Source organism: Nycticebus coucang, chromosome 22, assembly GCF_027406575.1.
Source record: "Nycticebus coucang isolate mNycCou1 chromosome 22, mNycCou1.pri, whole genome shotgun sequence".
Classification (NCBI taxonomy): domain Eukaryota; kingdom Metazoa; phylum Chordata; class Mammalia; order Primates; family Lorisidae; genus Nycticebus; species Nycticebus coucang.
The window spans coordinates 43,262,365-43,284,199 of NC_069801.1; the positions used below are offsets into that span (position 1 = coordinate 43,262,365).

At 49.7% G+C, this 21,835-nt stretch overlaps 1 protein-coding gene across 6 annotated transcripts; it reads left to right on the forward strand.

Annotated features, from left to right (window-relative positions):
* The first annotated feature begins 650 nt into the window (after positions 1–650).
* Positions 651–18,178, forward strand: LOC128574992 (cytochrome P450 4B1). 6 transcript variants are annotated; one of them, XM_053576167.1, is made up of 13 exons: positions 651–762; positions 9,914–10,055; positions 10,217–10,261; positions 10,902–10,992; positions 11,464–11,591; positions 12,400–12,524; positions 12,834–12,985; positions 13,127–13,233; positions 13,981–14,171; positions 16,203–16,336; positions 17,117–17,214; positions 17,282–17,364; positions 17,751–18,178. In XM_053576167.1, the coding sequence occupies exons 2-13, from the start codon at positions 10,017–10,019 to the stop codon at positions 17,929–17,931; spliced, it is 1,374 nt and encodes a 457-aa protein (XP_053432142.1). In that variant the 5' UTR covers positions 651–762; positions 9,914–10,016; the 3' UTR covers positions 17,932–18,178. The 6 variants fall into 6 exon arrangements, with proteins under 6 accessions (XP_053432142.1, XP_053432140.1, XP_053432137.1 ...); XM_053576166.1 differs by lacking the exon at positions 651–762 and adding an exon at positions 1,055–1,194; XM_053576165.1 differs by lacking the exon at positions 10,902–10,992 and having other exon boundaries at positions 657–762.
* The last annotated feature ends 3,657 nt before the right edge of the window (positions 18,179–21,835 follow it).

Consider the following 21,835-nt stretch of genomic DNA (forward strand, 5'->3'; position numbering starts at 1 on the left):
TGGTTTCAAACAAGAGAAAATCCAACCCAAATTAAATTTAAATAATAAAGATTTAATTACATGTTGGCTTATGTAATTAAAAGAAACCAAAGCTAATTCAAGCTTCAGGTGAAGCTTGATCCAGGAATTCAAATTATGTGACTGGCATTCAGTTTCTGTCTTTATATTTTTCAGTTCCATTCCTTTCATATTGAGTACATTCTTATTCGCTTCTACCCACACTATTGGCGCTTGAGATTACATGCTTCCAGGGACAAATCCAATATTGAAAAGAGTCTGTCTCCAGATAGCTTGAGTTACTGGAAATTGAGTTTCATTAGCCTTGATTGGCTGACTGTGGTCACATGCCTATCCTTGAACCAATTAGTTGCTGTGAGCAATACGAATCTAGACTACCTTCAGTAAATACGGACCCATACTGCAGTTGGGGGTGCGATCAATGCTAATGCACTCCAAAATGAGAAAATTCACGATACTGGGTGGAAGTGGGAAGCAAGGAATGGACACTGGAGAGTCATTCACCCAACGTCCACTCTCCCCACTCAACAAATTCTAAGATATCCCTATTTACTTCCTAGGCAAATCTTACATGGTCTTTGCCAGCAGCCCCTGCTTCTCCATCAGATGGGGGTTTGTTCAGGCTCTTTTTTTCCAGACACTCCCTTTATCACATGGCCAGGCTGCTTGTATAAGAAGACAGCTGTCACTACGCTAATGATTACACCAAGAATTGCCATCTGTTTGCTCCTCAGAGGAACCAAGGTGGGATGCCCATTGTCTGCTTTCTTTGAAGCCTCACACTAGGTTTCCTTTCAGCTGAGTTTTGGGAGAAGGCAGGTGGTCTTTCTTTTCTGCTGTCTGTGACTTTGGGGATTGCGGTCTCATGCCACTCAGTTCAGCCTGGGCTGTTCCTGGCTTTGGGGTGTGGCTTGGGACTGGAGCTGGCAGGGTGCCTGGATCCATAGTTTAAAGGCACCCAGGAGCAGCTGGAGGCAGGTCAGAGCCTGAGTGATTGCAACTCTAGCCATGGTGTCTAGCTTCCTCACCCGCCTGGGTCTGTGGGCTTCTGGACTGATCTTGGTCTTAAGCTTCCTCAAGCTCATCAGCCTGCTGCTGCGGAGACAGAGGTTGGCCAGGGCTATGGACAACTTCCCAGGGCCCCCCACCCACTGGCTGTTCGGGCATGCCCTCGAGGTATGTGGGGGAGTGGGGAGAAGAAAGAAATAGCCTCCCTTTCTTCAGAGAATCAGGCCTAGTCCCCCAGGGGCCATGGGGGGCTGTGGGAGGACACCTCAACTTGAGCGGGGGATAACATGCTGGGAGCCATGGTTCCAACTCAATTTTGTCCCTGGGATTCTTCTTCAGTCCTGTCTTTCAAGCTGGCTTCAGAAAGTGGGGGGAGAGGGGGCACTTCAAAGTTGGGGCCTAAGAAGGCCACAGACTCCATCTCATAATTCTGAGGCCCAAAATTCAGACGAGGCTCTGCTAAAGACTCAGCAACAGCACAGGGGAAAAATTAAAGCCTCTGGATATTCCAATAGAATGAGGCAATCATGTTTAGAGCTTAATCAGGGTCCTCTTTGTGCAGTGTAAAGATTTTCTTTTTTTTTTTTTTTTTATTGTTGGGGATTCATTGAGGGTACAATAAGCCACAGTGTAAAGATTTTCATTTCCAAGGGTAGAGATGAGTTCTGTCTCATAGGAGGTCTTGTAGACTCCAAGTCCTGGAGCCTTGCATATCTGTAGGTGGCTCTCAGTTCACCTTCCTGTTATCTTACAGTGGTAGGGACCACCTCGACATCCACTGTCAGGAGCACCGTTTGTTTCCCTGGGCAGGGAATTGTAATCAACTGGGAAAAGCAGATTCCTGGGCTTCCAGCCCCTGGAGATTCTAATTTGTTGGATTGGAACTTTGAGTGTAACTTTAAAAACCTCTGCAAGGGATGGGTAGTACCTGTAGCTCAAGTGGCTAAGGCACTAGCCACATACACCACAGCTGGTGGGTTCGAATCTGGCCCAGGCCTGCCAAACAATGACAACTACAACTAAAAAAAAAAAATAGCCAGGCATTGTGGTAGGCGCCTGTAGTCCCAGCTACTTGGGAGGCTGAGGCAAGAGAATCACTTAAGCCCAGGAGCTTGAGGTTGCTGTGAGCTGTGATGCCACAGTACTCTACCCAGGGTGATAGCTTGAGGCTCTGTCTCAAAAAAAGAAAGAAAGAAAAACAAATGAAAACCACTTGGGCAGTGCTTGTGGCTCAGTGAGTAGGGCGCCAGCCCCATATACTGAGTGTGGCGGGTTGAAACTTGGCCCTGGCCAAACTGCAACAAAAAAATAGCCAGGCGTTCTAGTGGATGCCTGTAGTCCCAGCTACTCAGGAGGCTGAGGCAAGAGAATCACCTAAGCCCAGGAGTTGGAGGTTGCTGTGAGCTGTGATGCCACAGCACTGTACCGAGGGCAATAAGTGAGACTGTCACTAAAAAAATAAAATAAAATAAAATAAAATAAAATAAAATAAAAACCTCTCCAAGTGTTTTGATTTGCAGTCAGGTTGGGGATCCCAGGTTTGGGGTGCCAGAGATTAAGGCTCAAAGAGAGGCTTAGTTCCTTCTCCTACCTGCAGAATCTACCTTCTTGGTTCTCAGCCTGGGGTGTTGCCTGTCTTCCTTGATTGACACTAGAAATGAGCTTGACCACTAAGTTTATTCTTGTCCCTACAGAGGAACCTCTGGGTAACTCTCATATATCCTGAATATATCCAGGAAAAAAAGGGTGGGTTAGGGAGATGAATCCGACCCAGTCACAGGATCTCAAGAAATTTACTGTCTGGAGGGAAAACAGACACCACAGACACTGCTCTAATCGGCATCTGCCTCAGCGCCATTCTTGAACTTTCAGCACTTGAGTCCCATTGGGTTATTACCATCTGTCTACTTGTGCATCTTCCTTGTGGCTCCTGGAGATCTGGTCTGCTTCATCCTTGTCTCCTCAGAGTCCACCACAAAGCCTGGCACAGGGTAGGCAAAACCAAATGAACCAGAACTAAATGTTGGAGAGTAGAGAGTGATGGAGAAAAGTGGCAGGGACCAAGAGGGTCTGGAAGGGGCTTTGCTCAGTACGGAAGGAGGGTCATGGGAAGGTTGAGGTCTAATGGGGTAGATGAGGGATTTAGGGAGAACTTCATCCCATTCCTCTCATGCCCTCTCCACTTCTATCCGCCTAGGTAAAAGTTGGGTTTTCCCTGGGCCATGGACTTTTTTAGGGTGGGAACCTTGTGCCTTCACCTCCATGTCAGAGCTGGCTGCCTTTTCCCCTGGCTGCCTCCACTCCCACTTTGACAGTGTGCAAAAGGCCTAGAACACATCTGAGCTCTGGCTTCTTTGCTCCTAAACAACTATCTGAAGGGTCTACTTTGTCTTGCTTACCACTGAAAGCACCATTGAAAGCCTAGCATACAGTGGGCACTCAATGCCCATGTGTCGAATGTGTGAATGAATCACTGGGGGACCCAATTCTGGGCAAGACACCACCCAAACAGGCTGAGGACTAATAACTGCATCTCCTGGACTCTTGTGTATCTCTTGGGCCCCTGCCCTTCCTATCTTCTTAGGGGTTTGGATGTTTTCCTACATTCTGACTCCCATTAGGTCATTCTGGGATGGAGTTCATCTTTTGATGCTAAAAATGGGAGAGATGTTGGGGGCAGAGCACAGGTGTTGGAATCTGAAGTGAGGGACATGATGCTAGTTAAATGACTTTGGGTCAGACCCATTATCACTTCCTACCCAATATACAGTGGCCATCCTGATCTCACCCAAAGTCCCTTGGCTCCTTCTGGTGAGCCAGAGGCTCTTTCTGTATTTGGTGTGTTCACACATGTTCACATGCACATGTGTAATCATACATTTGTCTCTGAAAGGAGGGACAGAGGATAGAGCATGGGGGGAAGTCACTTCTCTGCTCCTTGGCACATCAGACCCCTCTGTCAAGGCTCACCATGTCTCTCTGCTCAACCCTGTAGTTGAATCCTCAAGGAGTTTGTGTAAATTGAGCCCCCTTTTCCTGCTGACTTTTATGTTTGTTTAGAGACCTGTCATTCTCACTTTTAGTTGGTTCTCATTGGCAGGTGCTCCTGACTCTTGAACTTTATCTAAAAACTTGTGGCTTGAGTCATGTATACACAGAGCCCTGACAATCTTGTGTGTGTGTGTGGGGGGGGGGAGGGGTGGTGCCCACATGGGGAGATGATTGAGACAAGGGCACCCAAAGGCTGCATCCTGAAGGAGGGCCACCAGGGGGGGTCTAGCCCCCAACTCCCAAACCCTGAGGACTTCCCTGGGCAGTGGGAGCCTATGTGGCCCCAAAGAGCAGAATAGGGACCCATGGGGAAGGCTACAGGTAGTGGCTTCAGTTTGGTGACTAAGAAGTCTTTCAAAAAGCAGTAAGTTTTCTGTCATTAGAGCCATTTGAGCTCTGGGGCAGGGATTATCACAAAGTGAAGCGCTGGGCCAGGCAGCCTGGATCCGGGATTCTGAGATTGACAGGACCTGCCTCAAAGGAACCCCAGCATACCAGGGAAGAGGAAATCCTGTTCTTTCCCTCTCTAGATATTTTTTTTTCTAAACTCCCATCCCCATTTTGTGAGCAGATGTTTTGTTCTTAAATAGCCCCTGGGAGCTGCAGCTACTGCAAACTGGCCAAGTGGGTAGCTTGTTTCTTGGGCACTGGTCAGCTGAGCTTCAGGTCAACCAGCTGGTGGCTTGAGCAGGCTGAGTAACAGGAAGGACAACAGACAGAGCAGCTGCCAGGATCCCCAGCCTGCCCTAACTTACATGAGACCCTTCCCTTTGGTCTTTGGGATGCACTGTTCCCACCTATAAAGAGAGGTTATGGTGCAACTATTTGATGTTGAAGTCCCTTTCTCATCTGCTCTTTGGAGCAAAGCTTACTCAGATTCTTGGGGAACAGAGATGAGAGTAGTGACTGGGGCCTGCTCTCCCCATTTCCTCCTATGGTTTATTTCTGGTGAGGTCAACAAAGAGTGAAAATGTGAGGATAGTGGGAAGAGCTGCCAACCTGGAGCCAGGGAATTATCTCCATGCCCTTCTATTTCCCTGCTTTCTTCCTTCTTCTGGAGAAAAACAAGCTAGCCCAGACCTCCCAGCCCTGTAGATGTCCCAACTTGGGGCATCTGAGGATTAGTCTGAGGCATCGAGTTGTGTAACCCAGAGGAGCTGGCCAAATTACACAACTCCAGAGCGGGGATGCCCCAGCTTTCTTGAGTGACTGCAGCTGCAGTGGTGGGACCAGGGGCCATCCTAGAGCTCACTAGGTTCCTGGGACAATCAAGCTAGGTACAGGGAGGCAGTGGCAAGCTGGCTGGGTCAAGGTCAACATGAGGTCAGGGTCCCCTCATGTTGGGGGTAATAAGGAGAGGCTAATAAGGACAGGAGTGGGGCTCAGATGAACAAGGGCTCCTTCCAAACCTGAGATCCTGTTGAGTCTGAATTTCTGGTGGCTTAAGCCTTTCCCTGCCCTGTCCACCTGTCCTCCTTCCTGACCTGGGAGGGATGGAGAAAAGAGGAATGACCTGGTAATCAGAAAACCAGCAAGGAAAACCCAGGAAGGCAAATGGGAAAATAAGAGAGACAGAGGGAGAAAGGAACACTACCAGCATATCACCCAGGAAGGAAGCAGGGACACCAGAAGATTCCCTCTAACCCGGAGTGGGTAGAGGAAATTTTTATAACTTTGTGCCTTTTGTGACATTGTGCGCTTAAGGGTTGTGAAAACTGTGCCTTGAGTTGAACTCAGGATTCAGAGGCAGGGAAGGAAGGGATCTATGGGAGGATCATACCCAACTCCACAGAGGGCCTCGGAGGAAGGAACCCCAGACTAGGCACAGATGGGTCCCTGGAAACCAAAGTAGGCCTGATCCCATGGGTCCTTGGGAATAGTGGCTTCAGTCAGGCCAGGCTTCTGGGGGGTACTTCAGGGGGATGTTTGTGCCCTTCTTTAGGGCTGCTCCCTGGATGACAACACGGGTTACTTGAATAGGTAGGGATCATGGGGGGTGGGGGGAGGGTAAGCAGGGCCAGCACATGCACAGACCTCAACATGAATGGTCTTCTCTAGGCTGCAGCACACAATTTATGCAACTGAACACAGCAGGCCTGACAGTTCAATGTGCAGAAGAGAGTGTGAGTTAGAGCACTACAAGCACTGTGCACATCAGTTCACATAAACTAGCCTCAGTTTTCTCATCTGTAGAACAGGAATAATTATCCGTTCTACCCTAGGAACATGGAACAGCCTCTGAATTCACTCAGGTATACCTGCACATAGTAGACCCTCATTACATCCCTTCTGTTTTCTATGTTGAAAAGTAGAATGTGGAGCCGAGTAGTGAATTTGAATATTAGCCGAAGCAGGCATGCCTGGGCCAGCTGGGAAGAACAAATAGAAATCTGCAATGCTATTTACCAGGCAGAAGGTGCTGGCAGCGGCTCTTCTACATCTTCCCAAAATTGAGTAACACTTTTGGCTGGTTTCTCATGACTGACCATCTGTGGCCACTTTTTAGATTAGTCAGATACTGTATATGTTTTCTCTCCTACTTTCTGGTCTTCCTTTCTTCAGCTCATTTTTATTTTTTATTTTATTTATTTAATTAATTTATTTATTTGTTGAGACAGAGTCTCACTTTGTTGCTCTCGGTAGAGTGTTGTGGTGTCACAGCTCACAGCAACCTCAAACTCTTGAGAACAAGTGATTCTCTTGGCTCAGCCTCCCAAGTAGCTGGGACTACAGGCACCCGCCACAATGCCTGGCTATTTTTAGAGATGGAGTCTCGCTTTTGCTGGTCTTGAACCTGTGAGCTCAGGGCAATCCACCTGCCTTGGCCTCCCAGAGTGCTAGGGTTATAGGCGTGAGCCCTTCAGCTCATTTTTAAACGTCATTCATTCAATTCATACTTCATTGAATACGCAGTGTGTTCCCAAGGGCCCATGCTGAGCTCTGCAGGATGTGGTCTGGGCACCCAGGAAACTTGCAGCCTAGAGGTGGGGTCAGGGTCCTAGTTGTGAGTCCAATCCCAGTGCTGTGGGCTTCAATTTCTTCATCTGTGAAGAATTATGACCGCTTATTTTTTTTTTTTTTTTTTTTGGCCGGGGCTGGGCTTGAACCCGCCACCTCCGGCATATGGGACGGGCGCCCTACCCGTTGAGCCACAGGTGCCGCCCAATGACCGCTTATTTTATAGAATTTTTGGAGGGTTAAATGGCAAGTGTGGGGATAGCATGTTTATCTCGGTGTCTGATACATGTTAAATTCTCAATGAATGTCATCAATACCAATATAATTAATTTTAAAAAATCCCAGGTATGTTTTAATACAGAGTGAAATGTGGAGAAGGCACTAACAGTGCTAGAGAAGCCCTGAGGAGGCAAAGATTTCAGTCACTGAGGGATTAGAGATGTTTCTGGAGAAGGGCTTTCAAACTGGATGTGGAGGAGCAGACAGGATCCCTACAGGTGTTCTTGAGCAGAATATGTGCGAGGAGGAAGGCATGGTGTAAGCAAAGGCGTGGACGTGCTGCAGACCGCAGGAGGCTGTCTTAGTTCTAAACATTTGGACTCACAAGACAGCACAGGCACAGTGAGCGTCCATCTGCTCTGAGGGTGTGGGCAGGAACCACAGCTTGTCAGCCAGGCAGTGCCAGGCATTCCCTGTGACATCCACACAGCCATCAGTGACCTGTCTTCTCCTCAGTGGAGGGCCAGGTGCAGGAAGATGAGATCCACATGGCAGGGTGTGACTCTACCCCATCTTGGAATCTTCGTGGCCCACAGAATCTCCGCGTCCACTAATGGACTCCTGCAAGGGCCATGCACATTACAAGAGTAACCACACTCAAGAAACGCAAAGCATAGTGTTCCCGTCAGGTGTTTATTGTTCATTTGTAGCTCTTCCCAGTCTTTTTGTCAGTTACCAACCAGGGGTCATGTTTGTGGCAGCCATGTTGCCTAGCAACACAGTTGACATCCTATAGTTATCAGGTTTCCAGGAGAACAGGGTTGGAGAATATAACCCAAGGTCAGGTTCCCATATGATGGGGAAAATGTTTGGCCACCCCTTACTCATGGGTGGGAGTATCCTGGGGTATGATCGGAGCATGTTCTCTAGTGACACTGGGAGACATTTGGGAGTGGAATGTAGCAGGAGGTGCAGTGAGGAGACACGGAAGAAGGTGAATTAGGCAAAGGTGGGCTTGAAGGGGAGGGAACTGCTTGCCTGAGAGCTTACCTTGGCCAGGATCCAGTGCTAGGTCCTTCACACATTATCTCAGTTAAGGGCACAGCTAATGGGTGCGCACCCCCCCACACACACATACACACACATATGACCTGAGTGATTTCATTAATGTCAAAGCAACCCTACAAGATAGGCATTATTATGCCCACTTTACAGATGAGAAGAATAAGATTTAGAGTTAAGGAACTTAAGTGCCCAAGTTCACACAGCTGGAAAATAGGGGAAGGGGCGATCAAGATTCAAACCTAGGTCTGTTAGGCTTCAAAGTTGTGGGCCATGGGGTCAGCTTTTCTTGGTTCACATCTCAGCTCCATTTCCAAGCTCCGTGGTCCCTGGCAAGCAACCCAGTCTCTCTATGCCTTAGGCAGCTCTTCCCTAAAGTGGGACTTACAGAACTGTCCTGAGGATTCTATCAGGCCCAGATGTAAGGCGCTTAGAACAAGGCTGGCACACAGCATGTACTTAATAAAGATTAGCTGTTAGTAGTATATTTCCTCACAAACTCCAGAGCTCAGACACTATTCTGAGGCCTATGGCAGGTGTTAACAGATGTTAAGTGTATTTTCGAGACACTCCCTCCAAGTGGGGAGAAATGGATTAATACTACACAGCAGTTAAAAACATTGAATGACAGCTAAATGCACTAGCTTGGAAAGGAGGACCAGATACGATAAATGAAAAGGGCTGGTTTTGCAAAAGTATTTATAGTAAGCATAATTTCACTTACGTAAAACACCTCTGGGTAAGAAGATGTGGCTAGATAAGCCCCCCGAAGAGCACGCACCGCCCTTCATATAATCTCTCCAAGCTCATCTCAGGTGACTGTCCCACCTCGGGGCAGCCGGCTCCGGAAGACACCATGATTTCTCCCGTTCCAGAGCCTTTGCTTTTACTGTTCCCTCCACCTGGAATGCTCCTCCTTTACTGCTTCATGTGGCCAGATCTTAAATGTCATTTCCCACAGGAAGCCTTCCCAGATCACCCTATCTAAGCAGTTCTCCCTGTCAGTGTCTCTCATAGCACTGTATTTATTTCCCTCTCAGCTCTCACTACCATCTGTGATTGTTGCATTTAATTGTCTGCTTGTCTAGTATCTGTCTTCCCCATAGAATGAAAGGGCAGGACACATACGTCCCTTCCCCTGAGATGTCTAGAACAGAGCCCTGCACGTGTAAGTCCTCAATAAAAATGTGTGGAATGACACAGCCCGTGTGGAATTGAGGTGATTTCTCTATTGCACAACAAACAGGCATTATCTTTATAATGATAATGCTTTAATGTTGAGAGGAAAGTGCTTTCTGCTTGCAGTGAAGACAGAGAGTGGGTGGCAGGTGCCAGACGCAAGCAGGTTGGAGAGTTTGGGATTGTTGAGCTAACCTAAGTGTGAGAAGAGCATGTCTGGGACTTAGAGCAGCCTTGACATGGCTGTGGGGCTAGAGGGGGCTCTGAGCCCAGAGACGCTTAGGAGAGGGGGTACAGAGGGGAAAGGGGTGCTCCCAGGACCTGCCTGGGCAGCCTTCTGCCTTCCCCTCCAACGTACTTGGGGTCTGGCAGGTGCCCTGGGTTCCTGAGTGGCCCTGGCCTTCTGTCATCATTTCAGATCCAGCAGACAGGGAGCCTGGACAAAGTGGTGTCCTGGGCCCACCAGTTCCCCTATGCCCACCCACTCTGGTTGGGACAGTTCATTGGCTTCCTGAACATCTATGAGCCAGAATATGCCAAAGCTGTGTACAGCCGTGGAGGTGAGGTGCTCTTGGGGAAGCAGAGGGTTCAGGGTGTGATATGGGGAGGAGGCCTGGGCCTGAGTCCTAAGTCTGTGCAGCTGCGATCTTCTCCCTACGGATCATTAAGCCCCCTCTGGGAACCCCCTGTCTCTGACCTGATCCGTCTCCTTCTCCTGCAGACCCTAAGGCCTCGGATGTGTATGACTTCTTCCTCCAGTGGATTGGTGAGTGAGCACCTGTCTGCAGACCTGGGTGCTGGGTGATCAGGGTCCTGCCCGGCCCCACTCAGCCAGTAATCCCAGGTTTCCTAGCCCCCAGGTGCTCATTTTAAACCTGGATGCTCAGTAGGCAGACAGAGGAGGAACGGGCAACCCCATGGCTGTTCAGGATAGGGGCCTGTCTTCTTCCCTAGACAGGCAGGGCAAGGGCTCTGGGGGATATGTGAGTGTAAGAACGATGTCCTAGAGGAAGATGGCACTAGAGTTCATCCTACAAGAGATTTTTATAGGGGGTGCTGTCCAGGGAAAGGGCCAGAGGAAAGGTGCATGGCAGAACCACAGCTGGTCACTAGTAGCTGTGAAGCTGTCTGGGTGGCTGCAAAGCAGAGCCTGGTTGGGAGATGAAGCTAGATAGAAAGGACCACTGTCTTTGGTTTCCAGGATGAGGAGACAGTTTGATGATGAGGCTAGGTGGGAGCCAATGAGTATTCTGGAGCCAAGGCCCTATGAATCTCCATAGCCTTCCTTTACTTATGATCCTGGGATCTGAGAAGGGGTAGGGCTAAGAGGAAGCAAACATTCCCAAGCCTGTTTACCTACCCAGTACCATAGGGAAGTCCTCTTGTGATTCTAACTCTCTCTTCAGTCATCAAAAGAAGAGTACAATGAAAAGACAGATGGAAAAGGCATAGGAAACAAGAGCAGTTTTGAAGATAGAAATGCTTTCCCATCACTGGGTATGTGTTGCGGGGCAGGAAGGTAGGGTCCCTCTAGAGGCCATGAAGTGAAAACGTGGCAGATTGTTTCCCAGGTCCTGAAGCTGCCGGCCACAGTCTCAGCAGCTGAGAGTGGAGGCCCAGCAGCCTTCTCTCCTGCACAGCTGTCCCCAGAGAGATGTATCGCCTTTGACTGCTATTTGACTCAATGTCATCTGACATGAACTCCTGGAGTCCAGACTTTGTGGGGGTAGCTGAGAGGCAGAAACTGAGTCATCCTGTCCTAAGGAAGGTGCTAATTCAGCCAAGAGCTGCTGCCATCTCTGTGTCCTGAGGGGTGGGGGCAATACTGTGTTTATTAGCAGCCCACCCATGGAGGGTTCCAGGCTCTGGGGCAGGAGTTGGGGGTGGAACATGCTCAGTTCCAGGCTGCCAGGGGAAGGGAAGTATTTCCTGGACTGGTCAGCCCTCCCTCTCTTGTCCCTTCCCCAGGGAAAGGCCTGCTGCTTCTTGAGGGGCCCAAGTGGTTCCAGCACCGCAAGCTACTCACACCTGGCTTCCATTATGATGTGCTGAAGCCCTACGTGGCTGTGTTTGCTGAGTCGGCCAGCGCCATGCTGGTGAGCCCCCTCTGCCAGGCTCTTGGAAGCTGTGAGCCGCCTGGCCAGCCCCTTTCCACCCTTATTTTGCCCTGCAGGGAGGCGGGTGGTATTCCCAGCAGGGAGAATTGCTGAGGCCCTGAGGCCCGGTTCTGCCTGCAATAGCAGCCCAAAGCTCTGCTCTCCTGACACCTGCCTTGTGCCACGGCTGACTAGGTGCTGCTACTGTGAGTGTCTGGGCAGCCCTGGTCCTTGTCTCCACCAGGACACCAAGCCCTCTGTCTTAGTAGACCAAAGGGCTCTGTGAGGCCTAAAAAGGCTCCTACTGCTGCACTTTTTAAGACTGCCTATATCTGAAAGTATCACAAAAGTCCCTTTCCCATCTAAAAAGTCTCTCTGGCTGATTCTCTTCCTTCTACCACTACCTAAAATAATGTTGTTACAGCCCATCTGTAAGAAAGATGGCAGAGGTCAGGCCTAGATTCTCAGGGCTGGTCTTTCCCCTTGCAGCAAACTCTTCCTCAGAACTACCCTGATTCACACAAAGCTGTGCTGGGGAGCAACCCTCCTCTTGGCCCTCCTGTCCCCCGTAGGCTGCCCTGGCTGGGAGAAAGCATCTGTGTGCTGTGGAGGACTCTTGCCTCTGCCCTCTGAGCCCAAAACTCAGAGGCTGCCAAGCTCCTACTCACGTGATCTGTACATTCTAGCAGGATGGAGAGCAGGGAGGGTTGGGGAGGGTGGAAGTGTGCAGAGGCGGGATTGGTCGTGAAGGATAGGTGGAATATCTAGCTCAGCTGCCCCCACATTGTCTTCTATCTCTGGACCCCAGGACAAGTGGGAAGAAAAGGCTCGTAAAGAGAAGAGTTTTGACATCTTCTGTGATGTGGGCCACATGGCGCTGGACACGCTCATGAAGTGCACCTTTGGCAAAGGGGACAAAGGCCTGGGCCAAAGGTCAGGGGTCCCCTAGGGGCTCTGTGCACTCTTTCCCCAAAGTCAGTTTCAGCTTAGAGGGGAGAGTGATCAGGGGTCCTGGGCCCAAGTCTGAGAGGAGATAGGATCCTGCCCTAGGGCACCCCAGCTCTGGGGGAGGCGGGTTTTGCCTGTGGCGGGGAGACTCATTGGGCTTTAGTGAGGAGACTTCTGAGCAAGGAGAGGCAGGGCAGAAGCTCTGTGGTTGGCACTGGATTCCTGGAGCTTCCCTGGACTCAGCTCCTGGGCCAGCGTCAGAACTGTCCCTCCCTCTGACCCTCTACTGCACAGGGACAGCAGCTACTACCTGGCAGTCAGTGACCTCACTCTGCTGATGCAGCAGCGCCTTGAATCCTTCCAGTACCATAATGACTTCATCTACTGGCTCACCCCGCACGGCCGCCGCTTCCTGCGGGCCTGCCAGGTGGCCCACGAGCACACAGGTGGGCCTTCCCCACGGGGCCCACCCAAGGAAGCCTGGGTTTCTCCTCCTGACCCCCCATGCTCCCTCCTATTGTGGTACCTTAGTTGCCCTTTGGGCAGAGGATGGTTCCATGCGGTGACACCTTATGCTCCTGGCCCAGACCAGGTTATCAGGGAGCGGAAGGCAGCTCTGCAGAATGAGAAAGAGCAGAGGAAGATCCAGAACCGGAAGCACCTGGACTTCCTGGACATCCTCCTGGGTGCTCAGGTAAGTCACCGTTGCCTATTCCACGCCCAAGGACAGGGCTCACTGGACAGCAGAGGGGTTTGTTAAGCATTTCCCCCTCTTTCCCCAGACAATCCAATCTGTTCCCTGTCTCATATCAGCCAAAGTCCAGGCAGGCAGGTGACAGGTGTATGTGGCTGGGCTGTGGCATTGGAAGAAGTGTGGTTGAGAGCCTGGGCCATATGGTAGTAGCCTGAAGATATTTCTAGACTTCTAAGATCACTGAGGTTCTTGGCACCACAGAATCTTGGAATCTTAGATTTCATTCATTCATTCATTTGCTCATTTGGTCCTTTACTTATTCACCCCAGAAACCCACTGGGCTCCTACACCGGCTCACTTCCTGTGCCAGGCATCAGAGGTGGGAAAGGTCTGGCCTCCAAGAGCTTACAGTTTGGCTAAGGAGACAGGAAGCGGATGTGGACAAAGATGTCTTCCTCTGCCAGGTGGCATTCTGTGTGCAAGTGAGCACAGCTAACAGTTGGGGCTGGATAAAGTTACAAGTCACTTGTCCGGAGGGATCAGGGAGTGCTTTGTGGAGTGGAGGCATCCAGACCAAGCTTATGAGAACCACTGGAATCCGGGGAAAAGTCCTAACCCCCAGTCTGAAAAAGAGTGCTCACTTCCTCCCTCAGAGCTTCATTTGAGTGAACTTCACTGAACTATTATTGCAATTTTCTTGGTACCCCAAATACCTTGAGCGCTCCTGTTATGCCTTCCCTAACCCAGGATGGAGATGGGATCAAGCTGTCAGACACAGACCTCCGGGCAGAAGTGGACACATTCATGTTTGCAGGCCATGACACCACCACCAGTGGCATCTCCTGGTTTCTCTACTGCATGGCACAATATCCAGAGCACCAGCATCTTTGCCGGGAGGAGATCCGCGAGATCCTAGGAGACCGGGACTCCTTCCAGTGGTGAGTGAGGCTCAGTGTGAGTCCAGTCTTTACTGCTGAGCCCTCAGGAAGGCTATGCCTATCTTGTCCTGGGCCATCCTAGAAACCAGGTGAGAGTGACAGCAGCTGTCTTGCTCCTTCCCCTGCTGTAGCTTCTTTTTGGTGGGGGGAGAGAGGGTGGTTGAGCACAGACATAACCCTGAGCCCATTTCACAATGGAACCTGTTCAGATGTGTCCCATAGAAAACGTTGTCAACACAAGGCTGATTTTCAATGTGTTGATTTTCTCCAATGGCAGAATCTGACTACTTTTCTGGGTTCCTGCCTAGAGCAAGGAAGGCTGGGAAAGAGAGGTAGAAATGGGGCACGAACAGAGCTGGGACAGCCAGAGGAGCCGGTCCCTTGCCACCTGTCTTTGGATGGCAGTACTCAGCTTCCAGATTCCTCCCGCTGGTAAAGGAGAAGAGACTGCTCCTAAACTCTATCACTTTAACACTGTTAATTGTTCTTCCCTGTTTCTTGGCTCAAGAACACAAAAACTTTTGACTCTGCTCTCTGTTTTCAGCATGGTCTCTGGAAATCTCTCTAAGGCTCCTCTCCACCTCTGCCTGAACACCCCTCTCCCTGATGCCTCCTGCCTGCTCAGGGCTTTGCTGAGTCAGACACCTAGTCTTTCTCTTTGACTCTTGAGCAACCCTGCACAAGGCTAGGTGCATGGTATGGTGCAGAAAATGTTCAGTTGGTGGAAGAACATTAGAGTCAGTTGAGGGAGACTACCTATAATTCTAGGGCTGAGACATGGAGGATGAAATCCTCATTAGCCATTTTTAGTTGGAACCTTCCCTGCAACGCCCGCACCCTGGGTATCCAGCCACATGCCAGATGCTATCAGGAGTGCAGGTGTGAAGAGGAAGAGGAACACAGTTGCTGCCAATGGGGAGTTTTTAGAGACAAACTCACATGCCCCAAAAGCCAGAGAAAATAAGGGAGCGGGAGGGATGGGGCTTGAATTGACTTTCTAAGGAAGGTTAAAATTCAGGCAGAGAGAGAAAGAGGGGGCTGGGCATTCTAGGTTGGGTAATAGTGGGAACACCATGTGAGGCAAGGAGTTAAAAGTTTTATTTTAGGGCCGGGTGCAGTGGCTCATGCCTGTAATCCTAGTACTCTGGAAGGCCGAGGTGAGTGAATTGCCTGAGCTCACAGGTTTGAGACCAACCTGAGCAACAGGGAGGCCCCATCTCTAAACATAGCTGGGCATTATGGTGACACCTACCAGTCCCAGCTACTTGGGAGGCTGAGGCAAGAGAATTGCTTGAGTGCAAGAGTTTGAGGTTGCTGTGACCTATGACATCACAGCACTCTACTGAGGCTGACAAAGTAAAACTCTGTCTCAAAAAAAAAATACAAAAAATAAAAATATATTTTTATTTTTATCTTCACTTCATTCCATCTAGAACATGAATCAACCTAGAGGACATTTATTTAATCAAACAGTAAAACACAAATGAAAAATCAGGGCCAAGGGGGAAAAGGAGCTGCAGCTTGGGGCTCTATAATAAAATATTACATAGCAGTGATAGTTGGACCTCACTTTTGGGTCTGAGCTTCCTGGTGGCCAAGAGGAAAAGACACCCCTGCACACACTCATTTTACCTAAGCTTGTCATTGTTTGTACATTAAACAATGCATGGACATTGGTTGGTTCATTCAACTAACGTGTTTCAGCTCCTGTCCACTTTCATTCCAGCTCCCTGGAGGACACCAAGGAAAGCCTAAAAAACCATCCCTTGTAGGCTTCTATGAAGGCCTGAGAGACACAGGAGTGACCTTATCTTGTCACATACATATCTAGGGTCCCATGCCTTTCTTCCTAACAGTAAATATGAGAAGGGGAAGAGGGAAGTGGAACCAGATCTCTGGATACTTGGACCCTTGTGCCCTCTGATTCCTGGGTGTATGGTGGTGAGAGGGGGAAGCTGGGGCTGGAGCCTGCCTTCTTCCAGGATCCCGTTGCTCCCCTTTCCAAGAATGTTCTGGTTGTGTTGCTGGCAGGGATGATCTGAGCAAGATGACTTATCTGACTATGTGCATCAAGGAGAGCTTCCGCCTCTACCCACCAGTGCCCCAGGTGTATCGCCAGCTCAGCAAGCCTGTCACCTTTGTGGATGGCCGATCTCTACCTGCAGGTGGGATGGGGTAGATTTGGGGGTAGAATTGGAGTCCTCTGGATACTCCTCTGTAATAGATTTGGGGATGGAACTGGATGCTCCTCTGATGCCCTCTGTGCCTTTAGCCCCATCTTTGCCCTGTTGAGGAAGAGCTCAGGCTTATGTTCAGAGTGTACAGGGTCCAAATCCTGACTGCATAAGGTATTGATAAATTCCTCTGCCTCTAAGTCTCCATTTCCTCTTCTGTAAAATGGTGGTAAGAAGGTTGTCATCAGGATTAAAAAGACAATATTTTGTCATGGCTGTCATGTACCACCATGCAGACTGTGCCCTGAACAACATCAGAGAATATCATGATTCTGTGCAGTGTGCAACCTGCACAACTGTATGTGGCAGCTTCAGAAAGTGCATTAACCCTATACTTGGCATATAGTAAGCACCTGATGAATGGTAGATAGCTATTACTATTGATAGTAGCATGTTATGAATAACTTCCTGAGAGTCAGTTGACTGAGAGCAGAATACTCTCTTTCTATCCTATCTCACGAGGGAATGAGTTCACTCCTCCCTTTTCCCATTCCACAAATATCTGTGTCAGGTGCTGTGCCTGGGGCTGGGATTATAGGAACTGGCATGATGATGATCAAAAGTACTTTTGATGAGTTCAGTAACTCCCCATCACTGAAGGCAGGGGCTAGTGCTCCATTCAGAGGGACCCAAGGGGATTCTGGCCTCATGTGGTGGTGGTGGGCCCGGCTGCCAGGACCACCTACTCACAGGCCTCTGCTCTGCCCACAGGCAGCCTGATCTCTCTGCACATCTATGCTCTTCATAGGAACAGCGCAGTGTGGCCCGACCCTGAGGTACCCCTTCCTTGGGTCCAGAGCTCAGACAGGGTAAGAGGCCATGAAGGTCACCCTCTATGAGACCTGGTGGGTATTTAAGAAAAGGCTGTCCCCTTAGGTCTTTGACCCCCTGCGCTTTTCTCCTGAGAATGCATCTGGACGCCACCCTTTTGCCTTCATGCCCTTCTCTGCCGGGCCCAGGTAGGGAGAGGGCCAGCATCCCCAGGACTAGGGAGCAGAGGGTGGAGGGCATCTTGGAAGGCATGATTGTGGGCTATTGGGTGTAAGTGGGACCCATACTGGACTTGTGGTAGTCCTAATGCAGGGTAGGCTCCAGGGACCCTCTTGCTGTCATATATTCCCATCCCTTGAAAGTAGGTAAACCCCTTTACCAGAATCTCCAGTGTGAATCTACTTGTTCTGGCTCTCACCATGCTCCCAAAGTCTGTTTCGTAAGCTTGGCCAATCAATTTATCAGCCAGTTATTCATCCAACATCAGTAACTGATTTTTGCTGGTCGATGAGAGCCTGGGTTTCATCACTCTGGGTACCCCATGTCTGATGCCTCTTTGTGCTGATCACTACAGGAACTGCATCGGCCAGCAGTTTGCCATGAATGAGATGAAGGTGGTCTCGGCTCTCTGCTTGCTCCGCTTTGAGTACTCTCTGGACCCCTCACGGCTGCCCATCAAGATGCCCCAGCTGATCCTGCGCTCCAAGAATGGTATCCACCTCCACCTGAAGTCACTGGGCACTGGCTCTAAGTAGCTCTGGTGAGAGTCAGGCCACAGATGGTCCAGGCTGTGACCTCTCCCTGGGCACCACCTTCCCTGGGCCAGATCTGGAGGAGTTGTGGCATTCTGCCTTCCAGAGACTTGTAGTTAAGAAGGGGAATAGGCACTTCCACGACTATCACCTGTGGGATGATGCCATGTAAACATATGGGTCTGTAAATGTTTGTTATTCATGTATTCTGGAGCTCATTCATTCACTCAATGAACATTTCATGAGTACCTACGTGCTTCAAGAAACTTCATTTAACTTTTATAATTGGCAGGCTCTCTAAAATGTAGCAGAAACTTAGATTCTAGCCTAGTGACTCATAGTGAATGCAATGGAAACTTTGCACTGGGTTGCGTGGTTATGACTTGGTACTACATGATAGAAAATGGCTTAGGGATTTGCCTCTTCACTGTGTGTGTGTGTGGATGTGTATGTATAATATAATAGAAAAGTTGCCTAAACCAACACTTCACAAAATAATGAGTAATCCTAAAACAAACTCCCTTATAACCACCAGTGAAGTCAAGGAGTATGTCACTGGTGTCCCTATCCCTCCTGAGATGGGTCTCTGTGGCACTCCTGCCATTGTTAGCATCTGTGTCTTCCAGTCACACAGTGCTCTGGATCTTTGGGGTTTGGCTGGGGAAGGCAGCAGTGGCATTAGAGGCAGGCTTTCTGGAAGAAAGAAAGTGCCCCTGAGTCAGTTTGAATCAGTCCTTGAGGCACAGGTGGGGAATGAGGCACAAAAGACTTCTGGGGAGGGCTTCAGGCACATGAGGACTTAGAGGTCTTTCCCTGGCAGTCCCTACCACAGCTGCTGAGGGCTGGGGCACATGTCTCTGGGTTTAGGGTCTAAGGGCATTAGTGGTCCCCAACCCAGGAACTAGACAGGTGAGAAAGGGCAGTGGAGACTGGACAGAAAGGGGAGAGGGGATAAGAAAGAGGAATTCCAGCCTTGGAATGTTGTGATATCTCACTGGTGCCCTGGGGATGTGCCATCTGGAGTTACATGCCTCCTGCCATTGATACTTCCCCTCTTGGAGGAAGGCGAGAGGCCACCTGCTCAGTCCTGCAAAACTGTGCCAAGACCCTGACCTCACTGTGAACCTGGGGCTGGGAGGCAGAGGTCCCAGCCTGGGTGCGCCTCTCAGCTGATAGTCCTGACCCTTATGCCACCAACTTCTGTCCTGGCACATGGACAGACTATTCTCTGCACCAATAAAGATAAGTTTCCAACAGCCATCACCTAGAAGCTGACCACAGAGGTCATATCCACCTCATGTCCCTGGGTGGCACCTGAGTCTAAAAAGCACACACTTCTCTTAACTCTTGAGACCTTAAGGAGACGTGGGAGGCCTAATGTGAGGAGGCTGCTATCCCACTTCAATATGAAGGGAAGAAAACTACAAGACTCTCATCTGGAAGGAATTTGAGCTGAGGCCTCTGACTCTGGGCTCTCTCTGTGTATTGTTAAGAAATGGAGCCGAGAGCTCTGGTGAGAGAAAGGGTAGGCTGGTGTCTGTTGGGGAGGGTGCTGGGGACTGGTGGGCACCAAAGATGGATTCCATGTCATCCTTCTGGCTCGCCACTCTCTGATGCCTTCTAGGATCCCAGGCATGTGTGCATGTGTGTGTGGGTAGAATGTGGAGTGTGCCATGGGTATATTCATTTTTTTAATTTTATTTTATTATTAAATCATAGCTGTGTACATTAATGCGATCATAGGGCACCATACACTGGTTTTATAGACCATTTGACGTATTTTCATCACACTGGTTAACATAGCCTTCCTGGCATTTTCTTAGTCATTGTGTTAAGACATTTATATTCTACATTTACTAAGTTTCACATGTACCCTTGTAAGATGCACTGAAGGTGTAATCCTACCAATCATGCTCCCTACGCCCATTCTCCCCCCTCCCCCTTCCCCATATGCCATGGGTATATTCAGATGTGGCTGTACATGAATGTCTCTGAGTAGGCATCACGGGGTGTGCACATGAATGGGCACTCAGCCTGTGAATGGGCAATCTTACCCATTGCCTAGAACAAAAGGGTCACTGTTCAGCCACCCATCCATACCCCATGGAATCTCATAGTTGCAGCGCTATGCGCTGCTGGCTTCCTAGGATTGTGAGCTCCCAAGTCCTGTGTAGATGAGCCAGCCCTTCTGCACTACCCAATGGTGGGAGAATTGCCCAATAGCATAGTAAGAACTACTCAGCTCATTCTCCTGGTACAAACCTCTGCCTCGGTAAAACACCAAGTGTCCAGCCTACTCCTTTCCTGCCCCTTCTCAGACCAGTTTGAGGTAGCCCAGTGACCTGGAAGGGATATCCTGGTCACAAACACCACCCAAGAAAGAGCCCTTCAGGGAAGCAGAATGAGCCATCACATCTGTCCATGGCACCTAGGGGCATAGGCTAAGAAAGGGAGAAAGGCTGGGAGGACGCCTGCATTCAGGTCTAGCAAAAGAAGAAAGATCTGGGATGAGAGAGGCTGGTGGAAGCAGGGACACCAGTCCAGGAAAGCTAGGGGAGTCAATAGGAACTGGGTGCTGGGACAGGGCCCAGAGGCAGAAGCAACAGTGCCTAGGCAGTCTCCAAGTATGGACAGGATTCATGATGCCCTTGCTCCCTCAGGGTAGCCAACCAGCGAGGCAAGAGTCCACTAGGACACTGTCTAGGGGAGGAGCTGCTTAGAGTCTGACACCCTCTGCCACTGGCTACATGCGTTTGTCCACCTGGGCTTCTCTAACCCATCTGTCCACTTTGTGATCCTCCTGAGAAAACTGCAGGTATCATGTGTGAGGCAGGCTGAGGGGTACCTGGTGATGTGGCTCTTTACTCATGTGTCATTGGTCCTATGAAGAGCTGGGGCCCCAAAGCCCTCACATGAAGCCAGGCATGTGACACTTTATGGCTCAGCTCAAGACTGCCCTACTATCATTGGGGTGTGGTTTGTCCCTGCCCAAACTCATTTCGAAATTTGACTCCCAAATTGGCAATGTTGGGAGGTAGGGCCTGGTGGGAAGTGTTTGGATCATAGGACCGAATCTCTCATGAATAGATTAATTCCCCCACCAGGAGTCAATGAGTTGTTACTTTAGCTACAATGCATTGGGTTCCCAAAAGAGTGGGAAAAGTTTTAGAAAAGTTTGGCACCTGTGGTCTCTTTCTCATTTATTTATTTATTTATTTATTTTTGAGACAGAGGCTCACTATGTCACCCTCTATAGAGTGCTGTAGTGTCACAGCTCACAGCAACCTCCAACTGTTGGGCTTAAGTGATTCTCTTGCCTCAACCTCCCAAGTAGCTGGGACTACAGGCGCCTGCCACAGTGCCCGGCTATCTTATTTTTGTTGTTGTAGTTGTCATTGTTGTTTAGCAGGCCTGGGCTGTATTCAAACCTGCCAACCCAAGTGTATGTGGCTGGACCCCTCACCACTGAGCTACGGGCACCGAGCCTGGTCTCTCTCTTGTTTTCCCTCTACCTGTGTAATCTCTGCACATGCCCAATCCTCTTCCACTTTCTATTATGAGTGGAAGCTGCAAGAGGTTCTGACCAGATGCAGCTGCCAAAACTTGGGGTTTATAGCTGACAGAATTATGAGATAAATAAACCCCTGTTTTATTACCATCTTCAGCCAAATTACCCATCTTCAGTTACAAAGTGAACTAAGACAAGTCTTCAGCTCAGTCCTGCTCTGACAATCTAGTGTGAGAAGAACTAACTTCTGAATAAAATGGAGGTCTGTTCTCTTCCCCAGCAGGTGTGAACATCTCCCTTAGCTCCTAGTTGGAATAGTCTTTGTCTAAACTCAGCGACCATGGGAAAGGGAAAGGTATGCAGCATTTAGGGCCACAGCGCAGAGGCTGTCTGGAGGGG